Here is a 17,598-nt window from a genome sequence, read left to right as displayed (position 1 = left end):
AAACAAAGGTCATATGGTTTGGTAAGAAGAATCTCCCCACAGGTGTGATTACTACCTCCTGAGGGTTTAGAGATTGAGCTAGTCACCTCATACAAGTACTTGGAAGTATGGTCAGATGGTAACACTGTCCTTCTCTCAGCACATATCAAAGTTACAAGCTAAAGTTCAATCTAGACTTCATTTCCTCTATCGTAATCGCTCCTCTTTCACCACAGCTGCCAAACTAACCCTGATTAAGATGACCATCCTACCCATGCTAGATTACGGAGACGTAATTTATAGATCAGCAAGTAAGGGTGCTCTCGAGCGGCTAGCTGTTCATTACCATTCGGCCATCAGATTTGCCACCAATGCCCCTTATAGGACACATCACTGCACTCTATACTCCTCTGTAAACTGGTCATCTCTGTACACCAGTCGCAAGACCCACTGGTTGCTGCTTATTTATAAAACTCTCTTAGGCCTCACTCCCCCCTATCTGAGATATCTACTGCAGCCCACATCCTTCACATACAATACCCGTTCTGCCAGTCACATTCTGTTAAAGATCCCCAAAGCACACACATCCCTGGGTCGGTCGTCTTTTCAGTTAGCTGCAGCTAGCGACTGGAATGGGCTGCAACAATCACTTAAACTGGACAGTTTTATCTCAATCTCTTCATTCAAAGACTCAATCATGGACACTCTTATTGACAGTTATGGCTGCTTTGCGTGATGTATTATTGTCTCTACCTTCTTGCCCTTTGTGCGGTTGTCTGTGCCCAATAATGTTTGTACCATGTTTTGTGCTGCTACCATGTTGTGCTGCTGCTATGCTGTTTTGTCATGTGTTGCTGCCTTGCTATGTTGTTGTCTTAGGTCTCTCTTTATGTAGTGTTGTAGTGTCTCTCTTGTCGTGATGTGTGTTTTGTCCTATAATATTATTTTTTAATCCCAGCCCCGTCCCCGCAGGAGGCCTTTTGCCTTTTGGTAGGCCATCATTGTAAATAAGAATTTATTCTTAACTGACTTGCCTAAATAAAAGCTGACTATGACCAGTAGAGTAAAGCATTGGATCACACTGAAAAATCTTACATGTTCAGAGAAGAAAATAATCAAGACTGTGACAAGCATGTTCTATTGTAGTTTTGATTATGGGTCTTTTCATTTTTTTGTATGCTAAAATCTTAAACTTTTGCATAATATATAAATTACAAATCTTTACACAGCAGAAAACAAACTATACCAATACGATTGATCTACCCATAAAAGTGAATACAGTAATGCACACTTTATGCCTCATTAGTTAAGAGCTGCACTGACGCCCCCACACCACGAGGCGTCGTGAGTCATTTAGTATCACAGAAACCTTCATAAAATTATACCCTTTGGGATTTGTTTTACTCTTTGCGGAAGTTGCAAGTCTCATAACAGTTACGTACACATTGGCTTGTATATGTTGGATATTGTAGTGGTATAATAAATACGTAAACTTAATTAAAGTGTTTATTTACGAAATGGTCAACCTTGGACTCACAAAAGTGGACGATGCGCTTGCAGCAAAACATCCGGTTGGTCCTTTCTCTTTTTACTGCTTCAACCTTTTACGCAAGACACTGCTGAATGGTTGCTGTAGCTCAGCTGTAGATTACACGTGCTTTGTGTTTTGACGTTTTAAACACGATTATATACATTTGCTAGGTTTTACAGCCTTCCTTGCTAGTTGTGTTCTCAGATTTCTTACCAGAGCTACCTAACCTGGGACACATATTGAACATAAAATAATCTCTCATGATGATTGCATTTTGTATTCAACCCATTTGCGATCTTTCTTCTCTCTCAGGGTTTACAGCAGTATGCTGCCTGTCAGTCTCGTGCCTTCATGAAAGGGACAGCGACCTTTATATTGGGTGAGTGACACTCTCCCAATGCTTTGTTTTCACTTCATTTAATAGCAATTTATTCATGCATGAATGCATCGTGGAGCCTCTTTCATGTACCCTAACATTTCCTGTACTCTATTGTAGGGACAAGTGGATTATTTCTCATACAAAAAGTTATTCAGAAGAGGCTTCCATATCCTTTGCAGTGGAACCTGCTGATTTCAACAGGTGAGAGTGTGCTTGTGTACTCAAATGACGGAATGTGATGTTTAGCTATAACTTGCAGTAATATAGAGTTTAGAATGATTGTCTAAACGTCAATCATGTCTACCTCTTTGTCTCACCTTGTTCCTTTCATTGCCCTCTCTATTCCCCTTCAGCGGCTTCGTCAGTGGGCAGCTATGCAGTGACACGCTGGGAGACAATGAAGTGCACTGACCTATGGATGCTAATAGAGACAGGGAAAGTACCAGACCGAACACCACACAGTGAGTATAGCTGTGGTTCTACTCTATTCTATGCCATTCTATACTACGTGGACTAAATCTCAATGCCGGTTGTGAAGACGGACACAAAATAAGAGGGGTAGACATTAGGTCAGCAGTTTATTCAGCTCTCAGGTCTCTGACATCTCTCTGTGTCTGTCTGTATTGCAGTAGCAGAGCCTGCCCCTGAGGAACCAGCTGGGCCTAAGAAGACCCCATATGGAGATGTGATGGAATGACCACAGGACATACTCATGTACAGGCAACCCCAGTCCTCTGCTTCACATCTCAACCACTCAACCCTATCAATAAACACATTTATTTAGGTATTATGGTTCAACTGCGTCACCATTAAACAATGTTCTGCCATGCTGGACTTAGTTTCACGTGGGTTCAGTGATTGAACCCTTTATATAGATCAGAAAACCTTGTAAATTGATCATGGCATTTTGTCAGATTGGGCCAACCTGACTTGTGTCCAGATGAGTACTATATAGTGCATAGTTTATTTAATATATGGAAAAGGTAAGGGAAAAACATTATATGTTATAGAGTGGGCTTGAGGGTTGAATAAACAATGTCCGTTTGATCACATCCTGTAAATACTTCACCTGTTGTATTCGGCGCATGTGATAAATAAAATTTGATTTACTGGGTTTAATGCAATATAAATCATGTCTATCATTAAGCTTTTATCTCCTCAAAGGTAAACCACTGTTGACACATGAGTAAGGGTCAGATTTCCAGACCAATAGGCTGTGAGATTTGGATTTGGAGCGCAGGGTTTTTTCTGGATCAAAAAGGGTGGTTGGTAGGGGGTGTGGCAAAGAGCGTGGCTACATTTATAACACATTTTAGAGGCTCCCATCTTGGAGATGAGAGTCTAAAGCTATTTATCTAGGGCTTCCTGAGTGGTGCAGCGGTCTAAGGCAGTGCTTGAGGCATCACTACAGACCCGGGTTCAATCCCAGGCTGTGTCATTGGCCTAGCGTCGTCTGGGTTAGGGGAGGGTTTGGCCAGGGCGGGCTTTACTTGGCTCATCACTCTAGTGTACCGGGCGACTTTTGTAATGCAGCTGAGAGAAAATGTCGCATTTTAAAACTTCTTCGGGTTTGGTGTCTCTTCCACGGGACGGTAGAGCTAACGTAGGCTAAATCGATTAGCATGAGGTTGTAAGTAAAAACATTTCCCAGGACAGACATATCTGATATTGTCAGAAAGCTTCAATTCTTGTTAATCTAACTGCACTGTCCAATTTTCAGTAGCTAATATAGTGAAAGAATACGATGCTATTGTTTGAGGAGGGTGCACAATTTTGAACATGAAAAGTTATTAATAAACAAAATAGGCACATTTGGGCATCTTGATTTAAAATTTGAACAGAAATTCAATGGTTCATTCAATGGTTAATCAAAAATGTTTTACATACATGCCATCTTGTGGCCAAAATCTAAATTATTCCTGGGCAGGAATAATACATTATGGTCTTTCTCTTGCATTTCAAAGATGATGTATTATCTTTTACCAGATCTATATTGTTATATTCTACTACATTCCTTTCACATTTCCATAAACTTCAAAGTGTTTCCTTTCAAATTGTACCAATAATATGCATATCCTTGCTTCAGGGCCTGAGCTACATGCAGTTAGATTTGGATATGTCGTTTTAGATGAAAATTTAAAAAAAGGAGCTATTCCTTAAGAGGTTTAATGCTCATTTCCCACGATTCTACATATTCTGCCATGGAGCTGAGGATTTTTTTGTTTTGTTTTAAAGGTAGTTTCTTTTGCTTAAACAATAAAAAAATGAATACTGCTAAATTGTTTTGGTAATTTTCCTTTCTCCCTGCAGTCTAGTTTTTATTTTGGTGATTGTTAGTTCCCAGAGATTATATTATTAAAAAAGATATAGGTCCATTATCTTTTCAACATACTTTATATCTGGTTTTAGTCGTTTAAGTTTACACTTATTTTTTTATATTTTTTTACACTGTTTGCACTTAGGTGACCCGAAAAAACGCTTAGGTGGGCCCGCCCAAGGATTACAATGGCAGAAAAATCCCTGGAGCAGGATACGAGGGCAAATGTTGCATTTTGACAGCGTTCCACAAATTTGTTTTCACTTTTTGGGGGGATTCAAATTTTAAGCTCATGATCCAGTATTATTTTTTATGCCTTGGTTGGCATGCTGTACGGCTGAAACAAACCAATAGTTTCCTAAAGTGCCACTAGTGGTTAGTATGGATCATTGAGGTTTTGTAGAATTCTTGCACATTTAACACAGTTTGGGAAAGGTTATACTAGCAGCATAACATACAGTACATACCGTATATCACTAGGTATAATGCTTTGTTTCTCTTTCATTCAGAATTGACTTTATTTAGCAACTCCTCAACTTTACTTTGAGTCAACAGAGGGTGTGAGCAGGATGCCTTACAAAACTGTTTGACAAAGGTCTTCTAGAATTGCATTTTAAGGACTGTACTGTCTGTATTCATCCACTTGGTGAATGTGTCTCACACTTTATGTAGGCTAATACTACATCAATTTATTTAGGATATTTTATGATTATAGCTTTAAATACTTAGTGGATTTTTTAAATGAACACATTTGTGAGTACTTTGCATGATTTGCCTAATTCTGTTCAATTTAAAGTCAATGGAATTTGCGTTGATGAGAGATGGCAAAGAAGTGATGACCGGAGGGGAGGGAAGTCCACACGAGGGTACGCTAATGTGAAGATGTCTGTAATGATACATGACATAATGTTCATTGAACTGAAGCAGTTTAAAATTATTAGGCTAAAACAGATTAGCACAATGTGTTGATTTCCTGTTAGTGATAAGCATTAGTGTTAACGACGTACAGGATTTATCTCTGAAACATCCATTAAACAGATCATGTTTGCCTTTGTCACTTACAGTATATATATATATATATATATATATATATATATATATATATATATATATATATATATATATATATATATATAGTAAATGCTGTGAGTCTGGAGAGGGGGCTTTGGTCACCATTATTTAGACATGCCACCACTAGCTGGCTCACGTATATGTAAAGCCACTCACATCTCTCGTGCGGATTTGCTCATTTGGTTGAAGAAGAGGCATGAGAGCGTGAAACTATGACCATTTGACACTTCAAGTCAGTGTATTCTACCTCATGTCCTGTCTCATTGCAGTAACGGCATATAGTCGTATGTGTGTCTTAATCTTCTCATGTCCCAAATGACCAGCTTAACTCATTCTATTGACTCTGAATGACTTTTCAGGACATTCAACACAATGTGTACGTCCCACACAATGCATTAGCTGATAATCCAAAAACGATAACACCAAGCTTGATCCGGTGTAGTAGTGGCCACGACACCATTTTGCTCCTCCCTTTCTATAGGTATACACTTTTACAAGCACTTTGCTACACCCGCAATAACATCTGCTAAACACGTGTATGTGACCAATAAAATTGTATTTGATTTGAAGATTGTCAAGGATCTCAGCCACCCGAGCCACAGCCTGTTCACCTCGCTACCGTCTACAAGGCGGAGACAGTACAGGTGAATCAAAGCTGGGACTGTGAGACAAACATTCTCTATCTCCAGGCCGTCAGACTGTTAAATAGTTTCACTAGATGGCCTTCGCCCAGTACCCTGCCCTGAACTTTAGTCACTGTTTCTAGCCTTCTCTAGAGCAGAGTTTGTAAGGATTCAAAATATACTGATGCTGGGTAAAACATGAAGATGTAGTATGGTCCAAGCTCCTTTTCTCAAGGCCATTAAAAATCATACTTGAAGCTAGTGCTAACAGGCATATTGGAATTGGTCTGATATTTCTGTCTTCATACATACTAGACAGTGTGTCATTAATATGTAGTTTGGTATATACACTGATTAACAATGCTTCGAAGAACAAGAACACATTGTTCATAAGCCGCCTGTCACGTGATGAATTTGATAGATGGCTTAGACTAGAGCAAGACATGCATTACAATCTATAAATGCATACTGCATTCTGAAGAAGTCTGAAGAATTTGGCTAAGATATCAGTCCTTTGCATCATTATTGTTATAAAAAACACAGGATCAGCTTCATGGGTGGTAAAAATCAGTATGTGTGTAAATAGAACACAATGAGATTGTATTGTATCTTAAACTATACTGTGACACCATTTGCATAGCTGAACTAGTTTCCTTTTCAAATTTGTGCAAATATGTGTTTTTCTCTCTTAATGGAGGCCTGTGAAACAATAGTCTTTTTACACATAATTATCTGGAGAACCTAGGTGACCAAAGTCCATTCCCTTAGACACCCAGAGAAGTGCTTAAATAAACCCTCTTAATAAACCCAGAAACACCAGAAAAGCAGGAACAGAATGAAGGCTTGGAAATGGGGGATACCTAGTCAGTTGTACAACTGAATGCCTTTAACTGAAATGTGTCATCCGCATTTAACCCAACCCCTCTGAATCAGAGATATTTGGGGGGCAGCTTTAATCGACATCCACATCTTAAACACCCAGGAACAGTGGGTTAACTGCCTTGCTCAGGGGCAGAATGACATATTTTTACCTTGTCAGCTCAGGGATTTGATCCAGCAACCTTTCGGGTTACTGGCCCAACGCTCTAACCACTAGGCAATCCTTGTCATAGATGAGGATTGGATTGGTTTCATTATTTGGGAATAGACATTCACAGTCTAATCTGAAGGCTAAATGAGATAAAGACTTGGCACTATCTGTTCCCTCCTTCAGCCTCCATCGCTTAAATGTACTTCCACTTCTTCTTTGTCTTCCATTATGACTCAACTTAGGATAAAAGTCTAAGATTTGAAGCACTTCCGACAATAATGCAGTGACCCAGCTCTCAAATGGTTTGCCACATGCACAGCGATATTGCTGAAGGGAGAGACAGAGATACAAAGCACAAGTAAAAAAATATATATATAATGTGTGTGCGTGTGAGCGTGTGAGTTGGCCAGTGGGGTGAGGGTAAACCTATGGTTCTAATAAGTAAGATAAACAATAGCAGGGTCAGGGATAATTCCCTCAGTGCACTCATGGTTTAGCTTCCACTGATGAACTGTGGGCACTGTAGTGTGTGTGTGTGTGTGTGTGTGTGTGTGTGTGTGTGTGTGTGTGTGTGTGTGTGTGTGTGTGTGTGTGTGCTTGCGTGCGTGCGTGTGTGCGCAGGCTTATGTGTTTGTGTGACTGTGGCAGTGTATGTGCGTGACAGGGAGAGAGAGACAGGGTGAAAGGAAAAGGAGGGGATGGAGGCTGGTAGAGAATTGAGGATTAAATTGTCTGACTCTGAACCTGCCGATCAGTAAAAGAACACCACTCACATTGGCAGTGCAGTCTATCTCTCTCTGTCACGTGCACACACACACATGAGCATGCACACGCACGCACACACACCATCTTTTTCTCTAGCTATGCTACTACATAGGAGTGTGCACTAGCTGACCCCGGTGGAGTAGCCAAAGAGGGTTTACTGTTAGGATAATTCCTTCCATTAATGACCAAAGCCACTGTGTGTACGACCTTCTACTATATGCAATTGTCAGATCCTTTACTATGACAATCAATTTGATCTCACCCTCAGGCATTCAGTGATTCTGTTCGCAAAATCAATATGTTATCAATAATGACTAGTACTGTGTTGGTTGGTTTACAGTGAGAGGAGAGAGTAGAAACAGGGATACATCATAAATGTAGCCTATATAAGTTGCAGCATTCCCTGTGACAGAGTGAAACTTAAATGACATCAAATTAAAAGGTGTCCTCAAGGGATGAGAGAAGAATTCAAGTCTGAGCAAGCGAGGCTTGAGGATGAAATGGAAGTGACTGCTCTTCTCTAATGATGTATCTACATGGAGGAAAGACGAGATAGCTGTGACTTGTGTTAGTTATAAGAACCTTTTTTCTAAAGATATATTACGATATGTTTGGTCATATAAAGCTTACAAAGCCCTATATGTTAAACATTGTGAAATATTAGTGGCTTAGTCAGTTAAAACACTTTCATTTATGGAATATAGTGGTGATACAATGCTCTAATCTACAATGTCTCACTCATAGGCTACAGTGTATCATATGCCTATTACTATGTATAAACATTATTGTAAACATCTTGGATAAAGACTGACTATTTATTTTTATTTTTTTACAATTAGACCCAGATGTAGGGTAAACACACATATTTCCTCACTCATTAAGTGGGTAGGGTATGAATCCTTGGGCGAATAACTTCCGGCTCTATGAATAACAAAAGCACAACTCAAACTTCTACCTTCCACAAGTTCCTACCAATAAGCGCACGGCAATTCTGACGATGACCAATGGCTGTGTCCCTAGACAAATCTGCGCAGACGTTTGAAGGACTGTCCAGTTGAAATAAAGTATCCTGGAGCTGCAAATCCGGAGAGGGAAAGCAGTGTTTCGTCAATGGAAGGCATAAAGAGAAATGGGTAGAATTTCTCATTAATTTTGAATAAATATAGTAGGCTAGACTACTTATTACAAACGAATAGTTGTTGTATCACGCGCAAAGTAATAAGACTTTATAACCACGTTATAAAATATATCTTGGTGAGGTTTGAGTTTGCCATTATTCAGTTCAACGATTAATAAATGAATGGCTCTGATAGTGACTGATCGGAGGAGCAAATTGAACGGGTCATCGACAATTTACGGTAGGATTGGCACAAGAAGAGAAGGCAAGACCAGCAGAACCGGTAAAATGCAGCCTAAAGACACGGAATATTCAACAGATGGGTTACCCAAAGCATTTTTACACAGTTTGAGGACACTCTTTGACATCCTTGATGACGGGAAGAGAGGGTATGTGCACATATCGGAGATTGAGAGTCGATGGCAAGGGGCAGATACTCATGATTTGCCCGGCGGGGTGCTGGAGTGCCTGAGGCGGGTGGCCCCACCGCATGGTTGCCTGACATTTGAGCGCTTCGTGGCGGGGTTGCGATACTCGATGCTGAACCCGGACAACAATAACCAAATAAAGGGCCCGTCTGCCGTGCACCCGGAACACCCGCACTCGAAACAGCACCATCTGGCAGCGCAAAAACCAGCCCCGCTTTCTGCCTGCTCTGTCGGAACTCGGATTGAAAACAAAGTTATTCCACTGGATCCGAGCAACGGGACCAATAAAACGCATCACAACCGCGCGTCCTCACTTCAGAGTCGGTCCAGGCACGAGGAGGAGAACACTGGATACCCAGTCACCTCTGCCGCAGGTGGCCCCGTGCGGTACACCAATGCGGGTTATGAGAGATCAGGCAGAAGTTTGGAACGGATTCCCATTGTGTTCGAAAGCGGTTCGTATCGAGAAGATTCGGTTCGAATGGTGAAGCAAGCTCATCCACAGCAGAATCGGGTGAGGTCCATAGAGTCCCTTGCGCTCGAGTCACCAAGCCTCCAAAAACCAAGTAAGTTTGAATGTCACTCTTGATTGATTTCACATTGTGATAAATTAAATACATATCTGAATGAGTATTGAGTGAGTCTGCAGGAGAGATGAATTATCTAAGATCAGCACCAGTCATCCATCTCTCTCTCTCGCTGTCTCTCTCCATGGGTGTATTTTGTTTCTCACTAGGGTAAGCGATCGGGAAAGACTCAATGATGTAAAGCTCATTGATCGTCACTCAGTAATGAGATCAAGTGGGTTGTAAACCGGTCAGGGCTATTCTGCTGTCTCAGTCTCATTGACCCAGGTGTGGACATAGAGGGGTATGAAACACACACACGAGCACTTATCATCGCTATACCAGACACGCAGACATCCTCTCACTTAACCTCTGCAACACAACAGGTTAAGTTCCAGGTTACAAAATGTTTAGCATCAAACTAAATCAGTGGTGTAAAGTACTTAAGTAAAAATACATAAAAGTATCTACTTAAGTTGCTTTTTTGGGGTAGCTGTACTTTATGATTGATATTTTTGACTACTTTTACTTTTACTGAACTACATTTCTTAAGAAAATAATGTACTTTTTACTTCATACATTTCCCTGACACCAAAAGTAGTCATTACATTTTGAATGCTTAGCAAGACAGGAAAATGGCCCAAATCACACAATTATCAAGAGAACATCCCTGGTCATCCCTACTGCCTCTGATCCTCTGGGCACACTAAACACAAATGCTTCGTTTGTAAATTATGTCTGTGTGTTGGAGTTTGCCCCTGGCTATTTGTACATTTTAGAAACACTAAAATGGTGCCGTCTGGTTTGCTTAATATAAGGAATTTGAAATTATTATACCTTTACTTTTAATTTGGATACTTAAGAATATTTGAGCAAATACATTTACTTTTGATATTTAAGTATTTTTAAAACCAAATACTTTTAGACTTTTATTCAAGTAGTATTATACTGGGTGACTTTCACTTTTACTTGAGTCATTTTATATTAATGTATCTTTACTTTTACACAAGTTTGACAATTGGGTACTTTTTCCACCACTGGACTAAGTGTCAGCTGCCCTCTGAGCTCTTGATGCATGCAGTCTCGCAGGTTGACGTTTATTGTCATGAATCCTGCCCTGGAGGCAGAACTGAGCGATTTCCTCTAGATGGGCCAGCTACAAAGTCAATATTGGCTATGTGTGATCCTCCATTCAGCCTTATGTAGACTAGTAACATTTGATATTGCTTTTTTTACGTTGGATAAAAGTAGAGATTCAGAGCTATAAAATGCTATATCATACACTGCAGTTGAGAAAGTAATTCTGCTTTGAAAGTTGACAAACTTGTAACCCCACTTTTGAGAAAATGTCCCTTGAATGTTTTGGTACACCTACTGGAGAGCTCATCTTTCTCTACACCTATTCAGCATCGTTCACACACCCTTAAGCCTTAGCCCCACCTATCTCTTTACAAAACTCCAGGTAAAAATACACTTCATCTAGTACTTGGCCTATATCCTAATCTGACTTTGAAAGTGTCCAGATAAAAATATTTTATTTATATTTTATAATTAGCATATTAGATGATGCTTACCCAGACACTTGTCGAAGTTGATGGGTCATGTGAAAGACATGCTATAACCACCCCCAACCACATCTAGAAAAGTGGATGGGTCACTATTGTCTAGACATGTACAGTACACATGTTCATGATATACAATAGATGTCCGTAACCACCCCCAGACATACCTGGCTAACTTGATGGGTCATGTAATCATTCTATTGCGAAGTAGAGTCTTTTGTTTAGACATGTAGCCAGCTAGCTAGCTAAACAATGAACCATAATCCCAGCCCATAGCTACAGTACAAATGGATTGTCATAGCTAGCCACTATGCATGAAATGATAGAGTATGAATCTGCAGGTAGGTAAAACTAACCAACTATGAACCACAATCCCAGCCCATAGCTACAGTACAAATGGATTGTCATAGCTAGCCACTATGCATGAAATGATAGAGTATGAATCTGCAGGTAGGTAAAACTGTTAATGATAGCTAGATAGCTGTGTACTGTACATGTCTAGACAATAGTGACCCATCCACTTTTCTTGAAAGTCCAATATTTTAAAATCTTGGCTGCTGATATGCAAAACATTTTGGGACTGTATCAACAGTGGACTAAAGATACCAAAAGTTAAAAGATACCAAAAAAAGATACCAAAAGTTAGTTTTTGAGTGCATTTTCCATTTAAGATTCAGTGCTGGCAGTCAACATATAATAATAGAATAATAAAAAACAGAACACATTACCTGGAATGACATTCACTCTCACAGGTGGCCAAAAATAACAAACTGAAAGCTCAGCCCCAATAGGCCAGGCCTCCAAAATCACATTGATCTGTCAAAGTCGTTATTTGATTTCAGACTAATTGAATAGGTTGAAAGAACCAAAGCGTAATTTTGGATCATACCAATCAGAAAAAACACTTCAGATGAAGAACTGTGCCGTCCTACTTTTTACAGTGCAGGACAAGTACTGTGCAATAGGCTCCATTTTGAGTCAGCTAACTGATTCCCAGATCTTTTGATCACATCCTTTCTTTTAGTGTGAAGGTGCCTACTCTGAGCTTGTCATCACAGCCTTGTAACTTCTAATTTGACCTCACCTACACACATGCTAACACCAAACCTTACCCTACACTACACCCATACTGCTAGTGTCAGTGTTTATGGACAGCTCTCTTCAATAACTTAGCTGTTTGTTATCTCCCTCTATGTGAAGATGTTAAGACCAGTCACGCCGCTGCTGTACATTTTCTAGCCCTGGAACCACTGGAACCACTGCCAAATTGCCACATTAGAACAGAGAACCAGAGCCCACAGCTAGGGGCCACAGCTAGGGGCCAATCTTTCCACACTCGCTGGTATTTTACTAATGGGTGAGCTCAGCTAACTTAACCACCATTATTTCAAAGCCCTGGTATGCCTTTTAAATCTCTCCGCTCTAGTGAAAAGTGTGTAATTCAGTAATTGGCCTCCAACTTGTCCAGCGTGAGTCACAGATCATGTCTCAAATTCCTCAGGATGCTTAGCCAGAGTTTAGACTGGGGTTTGGACTGCTGCTAACGGGATCATCAGCCCAACCTTTACTGGTCCTTTCCCGGTGCCCTCATTAGACTGGCCTGTGTTCACCGAGGTTGTGAAAGCCATGAAGAAAATCCTGCTTTGTCACATGCATCTCACACACACACACACACACACACACACACACACACACACACACACACACACACACACACACACACACACACACACACACACACACACACACACACACACACACACACACACACACACACACACACACACACACACACACACACACACACGCACACGCACATACGCACACACACACACACACACTTTCTCACTCACTCTCTCACACACACACACACACACACACACACACTCTCTCTCTCTCTAATGGCCTTGCTGAATCCAAGCCTGTCTGTCTGTATAACTGGGAATGTCAGAAGCTATAACTGTGACATGTCTGTGAAGAAGCAGCCTGGAGGCCCTGGCTAGCTAATTACGTCAGTGCCACAGAGCCACTCTAGAGGAGCCTGTACATGGGATTGGAAAGTGTGGTGAATGGTGATGTTAACTCCCCCAGCAACCCCCTGGATTAGAGCAGATTACCACACGCAGGGTAATTGAGGCACGTCAGCTGTGAAATCCTGCCCACCCCTGAAGAAGCGGCCATTACCCTGCAATGGGCCAGCGGCTGGTGCTGGATTGTGGGCTATGGTTTACAGAGCTACTGACCCCAATGCTTTAGTGTCCTGCCAAGGTTATGCTGAATTAAAGGCATAATAACAATTATCATTCCTCTGGAGCACTGGAAAATAATTCCCACGCTTTTAAAGGCAGCTTCTGGACAGCATAACTGTGTGGGTGAAATGACATCCATGCTATATGATGCTCTAAACATTAGGAAAGATTTAACATTTTTCATGGCTGCAGATCCTGCTGTTCTATCTCTGTGTATCTGAGCAGTGAGCTGTAGGCAGCCAGACAGGCGGAGGAGGCTGTGTGGAAGTGGTTGGACAGAGAGAGAGAGAGAGAGAGCCTGTCAGAGCTTGCCTTCCTGACCCGTCTGACTGCAGATTAGCTGTGGGGTGTGAGGAACAACTCACCTCAGGAAAAACTGGCTCTGGAGAGAGAGACAACAGGGGAGGCGCAAAGTACAGGAGGGACATTCTTTGTCAGCCGTTACTGCTCAAGACAACATGACATCACCTGTGGATGCACGGATCAATAGAAACTGCTATAAAGACATCCCTCAACTGCCTGGAATGTTATTCATTCACAGCACAACAGAGTTAGGAATGTAGTACAGGCAAAGTCAGTGCCATATGTGATAATGTCAATATTTCCATCAGCACTGAGTTAATAATAGACAATGCTACGGTAAATGTTAAACTATTGTTAGCCTTCTATCCAAGCGTTAAAGAGACTCTATAATGAGTGCAAATAAAATGAGCTGAGTCTAGATCAGTTGAGTGTGATAGAATAAGCCTACAGATTCCCCCGTGGGTCACCATTTTATCTTAAGCTGAGCAGCATTCATACTCTGTAGGGCAGATTCTGACCCTGATATGATGATTTCAATACCAACTCACTATCTTTCTTGCTGTCTCTCCCACTGTCTCGCTCTTTCTCTTCTCTATACTCTCTCTCACTGACTGGCTCTTTCTCACATGCTCCCTCAAACTAACCTCTCCTCTGCTGTACAATCAAAAAAGTTTTTCATCACAATTTCTTGCTGCTGGAATGGAAAAACAATACATGTTGTGTTTATGTGTTTAGACCAAATGGGAAATGGCACATCGACAGAGGAAACCATTTCAATTAGCAATGCTGTTATAAGGTGTGCAAATGAGGCTTACGTACACTGGTAAACAATATCCTCTTCGGGTGCCAGAGTCCAACTTGAAGACTATCTAGAAACACTAAACTAGGAGCTTTACATATTTCTCCTTACATATTTGGCCACTCTGAACCCCACATACTTCTGCCCTCAAGGAATTATATCCAGTTACCGATTGGATAAGAGCGTCTGCTAAATGACTTAAATGTAAATGTAAATGTAACAGGATTTCTGGGAGTCATGACACAACATGGAAGACTATCATGTTTTTTCTGCTCTGTTATCTACTATCACCTGAACTTGCATTTTCTTCTCATCTCCCCCCTCAGAAATGTAACTTGTCCACATTCAAAACAACCAGAGGGAAACCTCTTGTCTCTCAGTTGATATTGGTTAGCAGGGAGGTTAGCTTCCTCGTGTGGCCACCATAGGCACTGCAGGATGTCTCACACACAAAATCAAATCAAATTCTATTTGTCACATGTGCCGAAAACAATAGGTGTAGACCTTACAGTGAAATGCTTACCTACAAGCCCTTAACCAAAAATGCAGTTTTAAGAAAAATAAATGTTAAGAAAGTATTTACTCAAATAAACTGAAAATAAATAAAAAGACGAAAATAGAAAAATAACAAATAATTAAAGAGCAACAATAAAATATCAGTAACGAGGCTATATACAGGGGGTACCGGTAGAGTCAATGTGGAGGCTATATACAGGGGGTACCGGTACAGAGTCAATGTGGAGGCTATATACAGGGGGTACCGGTAGAGTCAATGTGGAGGCTATATACAGGGGGTACCGGTACAGAGTCAATGTGGAGGCTATATACAGGGGGTACCGGTACAGAGTCAATGTGGAGGCTATATACAGGGGGTACCGGTACAGAGTCAATGTGGAGGCTATATACAGGGGGTACCGGTACAGAGTCAATGTGGAGGCTATATACAGGGGGTACCGGTAGAGTCAATGTGGAGGCTATATACAGGGGGTACCGGTACAGAGTCAATGTGGAGGCTATATACAGGGGGTACCGGTACAGAGTCAATGTGGAGGCTATATACAGGGGGTACCGGTACAGAGTCAATGTGGAGGCTATATACAGGGGGTACCGGTACAGAGTCAATGTGGAGGCTATATACAGGGGGTACCGGTAGAGTCAATGTGGAGGCTATATACAGGGGGTACTGGTACAGAGTCAATGTGGAGGCTATATACAGAGGGTACTGGTACAGAGTCAATGTGGAGGCTATATACAGGGGGTACTGGTACAGAGTCAATGTGGAGACTATATACAGGGGGTCCAGGTACAGAGTCAATGTGGAGGCTATATAGAGGGGGTACTGGTACAGAGTCAATGTGGAGGCTATATACAGGGGGTACTGGTACAGAGTCAATGTGGAGGCTATATACAGAGGGTACTGGTACAGAGTCAATGTGGAGACTATATACAGGGGGTCCAGGTACAGAGTCAATGTGGAGGCTATATAGAGGGGGTACTGGTACAGAGTCAATGTGGAGGCTATATACAGGGGGTACTGGTACAGAGTCAATGTGGAGGCTATATACAGAGGGTACTGGTACAGAGTCAATGTGGAGGCTATATACAGGGGGTACTGGTACAGAGTCAATGTGGAGGCTATATACAGGGGGTACTGGTACAGAGTCAATGTGGAGGCTATATACAGGGGGTACTGGTACAGAGTCAATGTGGAGGCTATATACAGGGGGTACTGGTACAGAGTCAATGTGGAGGCTATATACAGAGGGTACTGGTACAGAGTCAATGTGGAGGCTATATACAGGGGGTACTGGTACAGAGTCAATGTGGAGGCTATATACAGGGGGTACTGGTACAGAGTCAATGTGGAGGCTATATACAGAGGGTACTGGTACAGAGTCAATGTGGAGGCTATATACAGGGGGTACTGGTACAGAGTCAATGTGGAGGCTATATACAGGGGGTACTGGTACAGAGTCAATGTGGAGGCTATATACAGGGGGTACCGGTACAGAGTCAATGTGGAGGCTATATACAGGGGGTACTGGTACAGAGTCAATGTGGAGGCTATATACAGGGGGCACCGGTACAGAGTCAATGTGGAGGCTATATACAGGGGGCACCGGTACAGAGTCAATGTGGAGGCTATATACAGGGGGTACCGGTACAGAGTCAATGTGGAGGCTATATACAGGGGGTACCGGTACAGAGTCAATGAGCGGTGGCACAGTTTAATTGAGGTAATATGTACATGTAGGTAGAGGTAAAGTAACTATGCATAGATATTAAACAGAGTAGCAGCAGCGTAATGCAAATATGGGACGACAATGCAAATAGTCCAGGTAGCCATTTGATTAGCTGTTCAGGAGTCTTATGGCTTGGGGGTAAGACAAATTGTATATAAATGGAGAAAGTTCAGCACTGTTGCTACTCTCCCTAGGAGTGGCCGTCCTGCAAAAATGACTGCAAGAGCACAGCGCAGAATGCTCAATAAGGTTAAGAAGAATCCTAGAGTGTCAGCTAAAGAAATCTCTGGAACATGCTAACATCTCTGTTGACGAGTCTACGATACGTAAAACAATAAACAAGAATGGTGTTCATGGGAGGACACCACGGAAGAAGCCACTGCTGTCCAAAAAAACCCATTGCTGCACGTTTGAAGTTTGCAATAGTCACCTGGATGTTCCACAGCTCTACAGTAGAATATTTTGTGGACAGATGAAAGTTGAGTTGTTTGGAAGGAACACTATGTGTGGAAAAAAAGGCACAGCACACCAACATCAAAACTTCATCTCAACTGTAAAGTATGGTGGAGGGAGCATCATGGTTTGGGGCTGCATTGCTGTCTTAGGGCCTGGACAGCTTGCTACCATTGACGGAAA

The 17,598-nt window shown here is 41.7% G+C and overlaps 2 protein-coding genes across 4 annotated transcripts in view; both read left to right on the top strand.

Moving 5' to 3' along the window:
• Nucleotides 1-1,363: 1,363 nt before the first annotated feature.
• tmem141 (transmembrane protein 141) lies at nucleotides 1,364-3,003 on the top strand. Its single transcript, XM_046368199.1, has 5 exons — nucleotides 1,364-1,550; nucleotides 1,823-1,889; nucleotides 2,007-2,090; nucleotides 2,243-2,350; nucleotides 2,519-3,003. Exons 1-5 carry the CDS (start codon nucleotides 1,497-1,499, stop codon nucleotides 2,584-2,586), a joined length of 381 nt encoding a protein of 126 aa, XP_046224155.1. The 5' UTR covers nucleotides 1,364-1,496; the 3' UTR covers nucleotides 2,587-3,003.
• Nucleotides 3,004-8,766: 5,763 nt separating this feature from the next.
• LOC124048977 (suppressor APC domain-containing protein 2-like) overlaps nucleotides 8,767-17,598 on the top strand; it is a 31,290-nt gene continuing 22,458 nt past the window's right edge. For 2 of the 3 annotated variants that reach the window (XM_046370225.1, XM_046370224.1), the window contains exon 1: nucleotides 8,768-9,806. In XM_046370225.1, coding sequence (XP_046226181.1) covers nucleotides 8,996-9,806 — 811 coding nt within the window. In that variant the 5' untranslated portion in view covers nucleotides 8,768-8,995. Of the gene's footprint in view, nucleotides 9,807-17,598 lie in introns of all 3 variants that reach the window. The other variant, XM_046370226.1, reaches the window with a different exon arrangement.

The sequence above is a fragment of the Oncorhynchus gorbuscha genome, linkage group LG11 (genome assembly GCF_021184085.1).
Source record: "Oncorhynchus gorbuscha isolate QuinsamMale2020 ecotype Even-year linkage group LG11, OgorEven_v1.0, whole genome shotgun sequence".
Lineage (NCBI taxonomy): Eukaryota > Metazoa > Chordata > Actinopteri > Salmoniformes > Salmonidae > Oncorhynchus > Oncorhynchus gorbuscha.
This window is presented reverse-complemented; position numbering and strand designations above follow the sequence as displayed.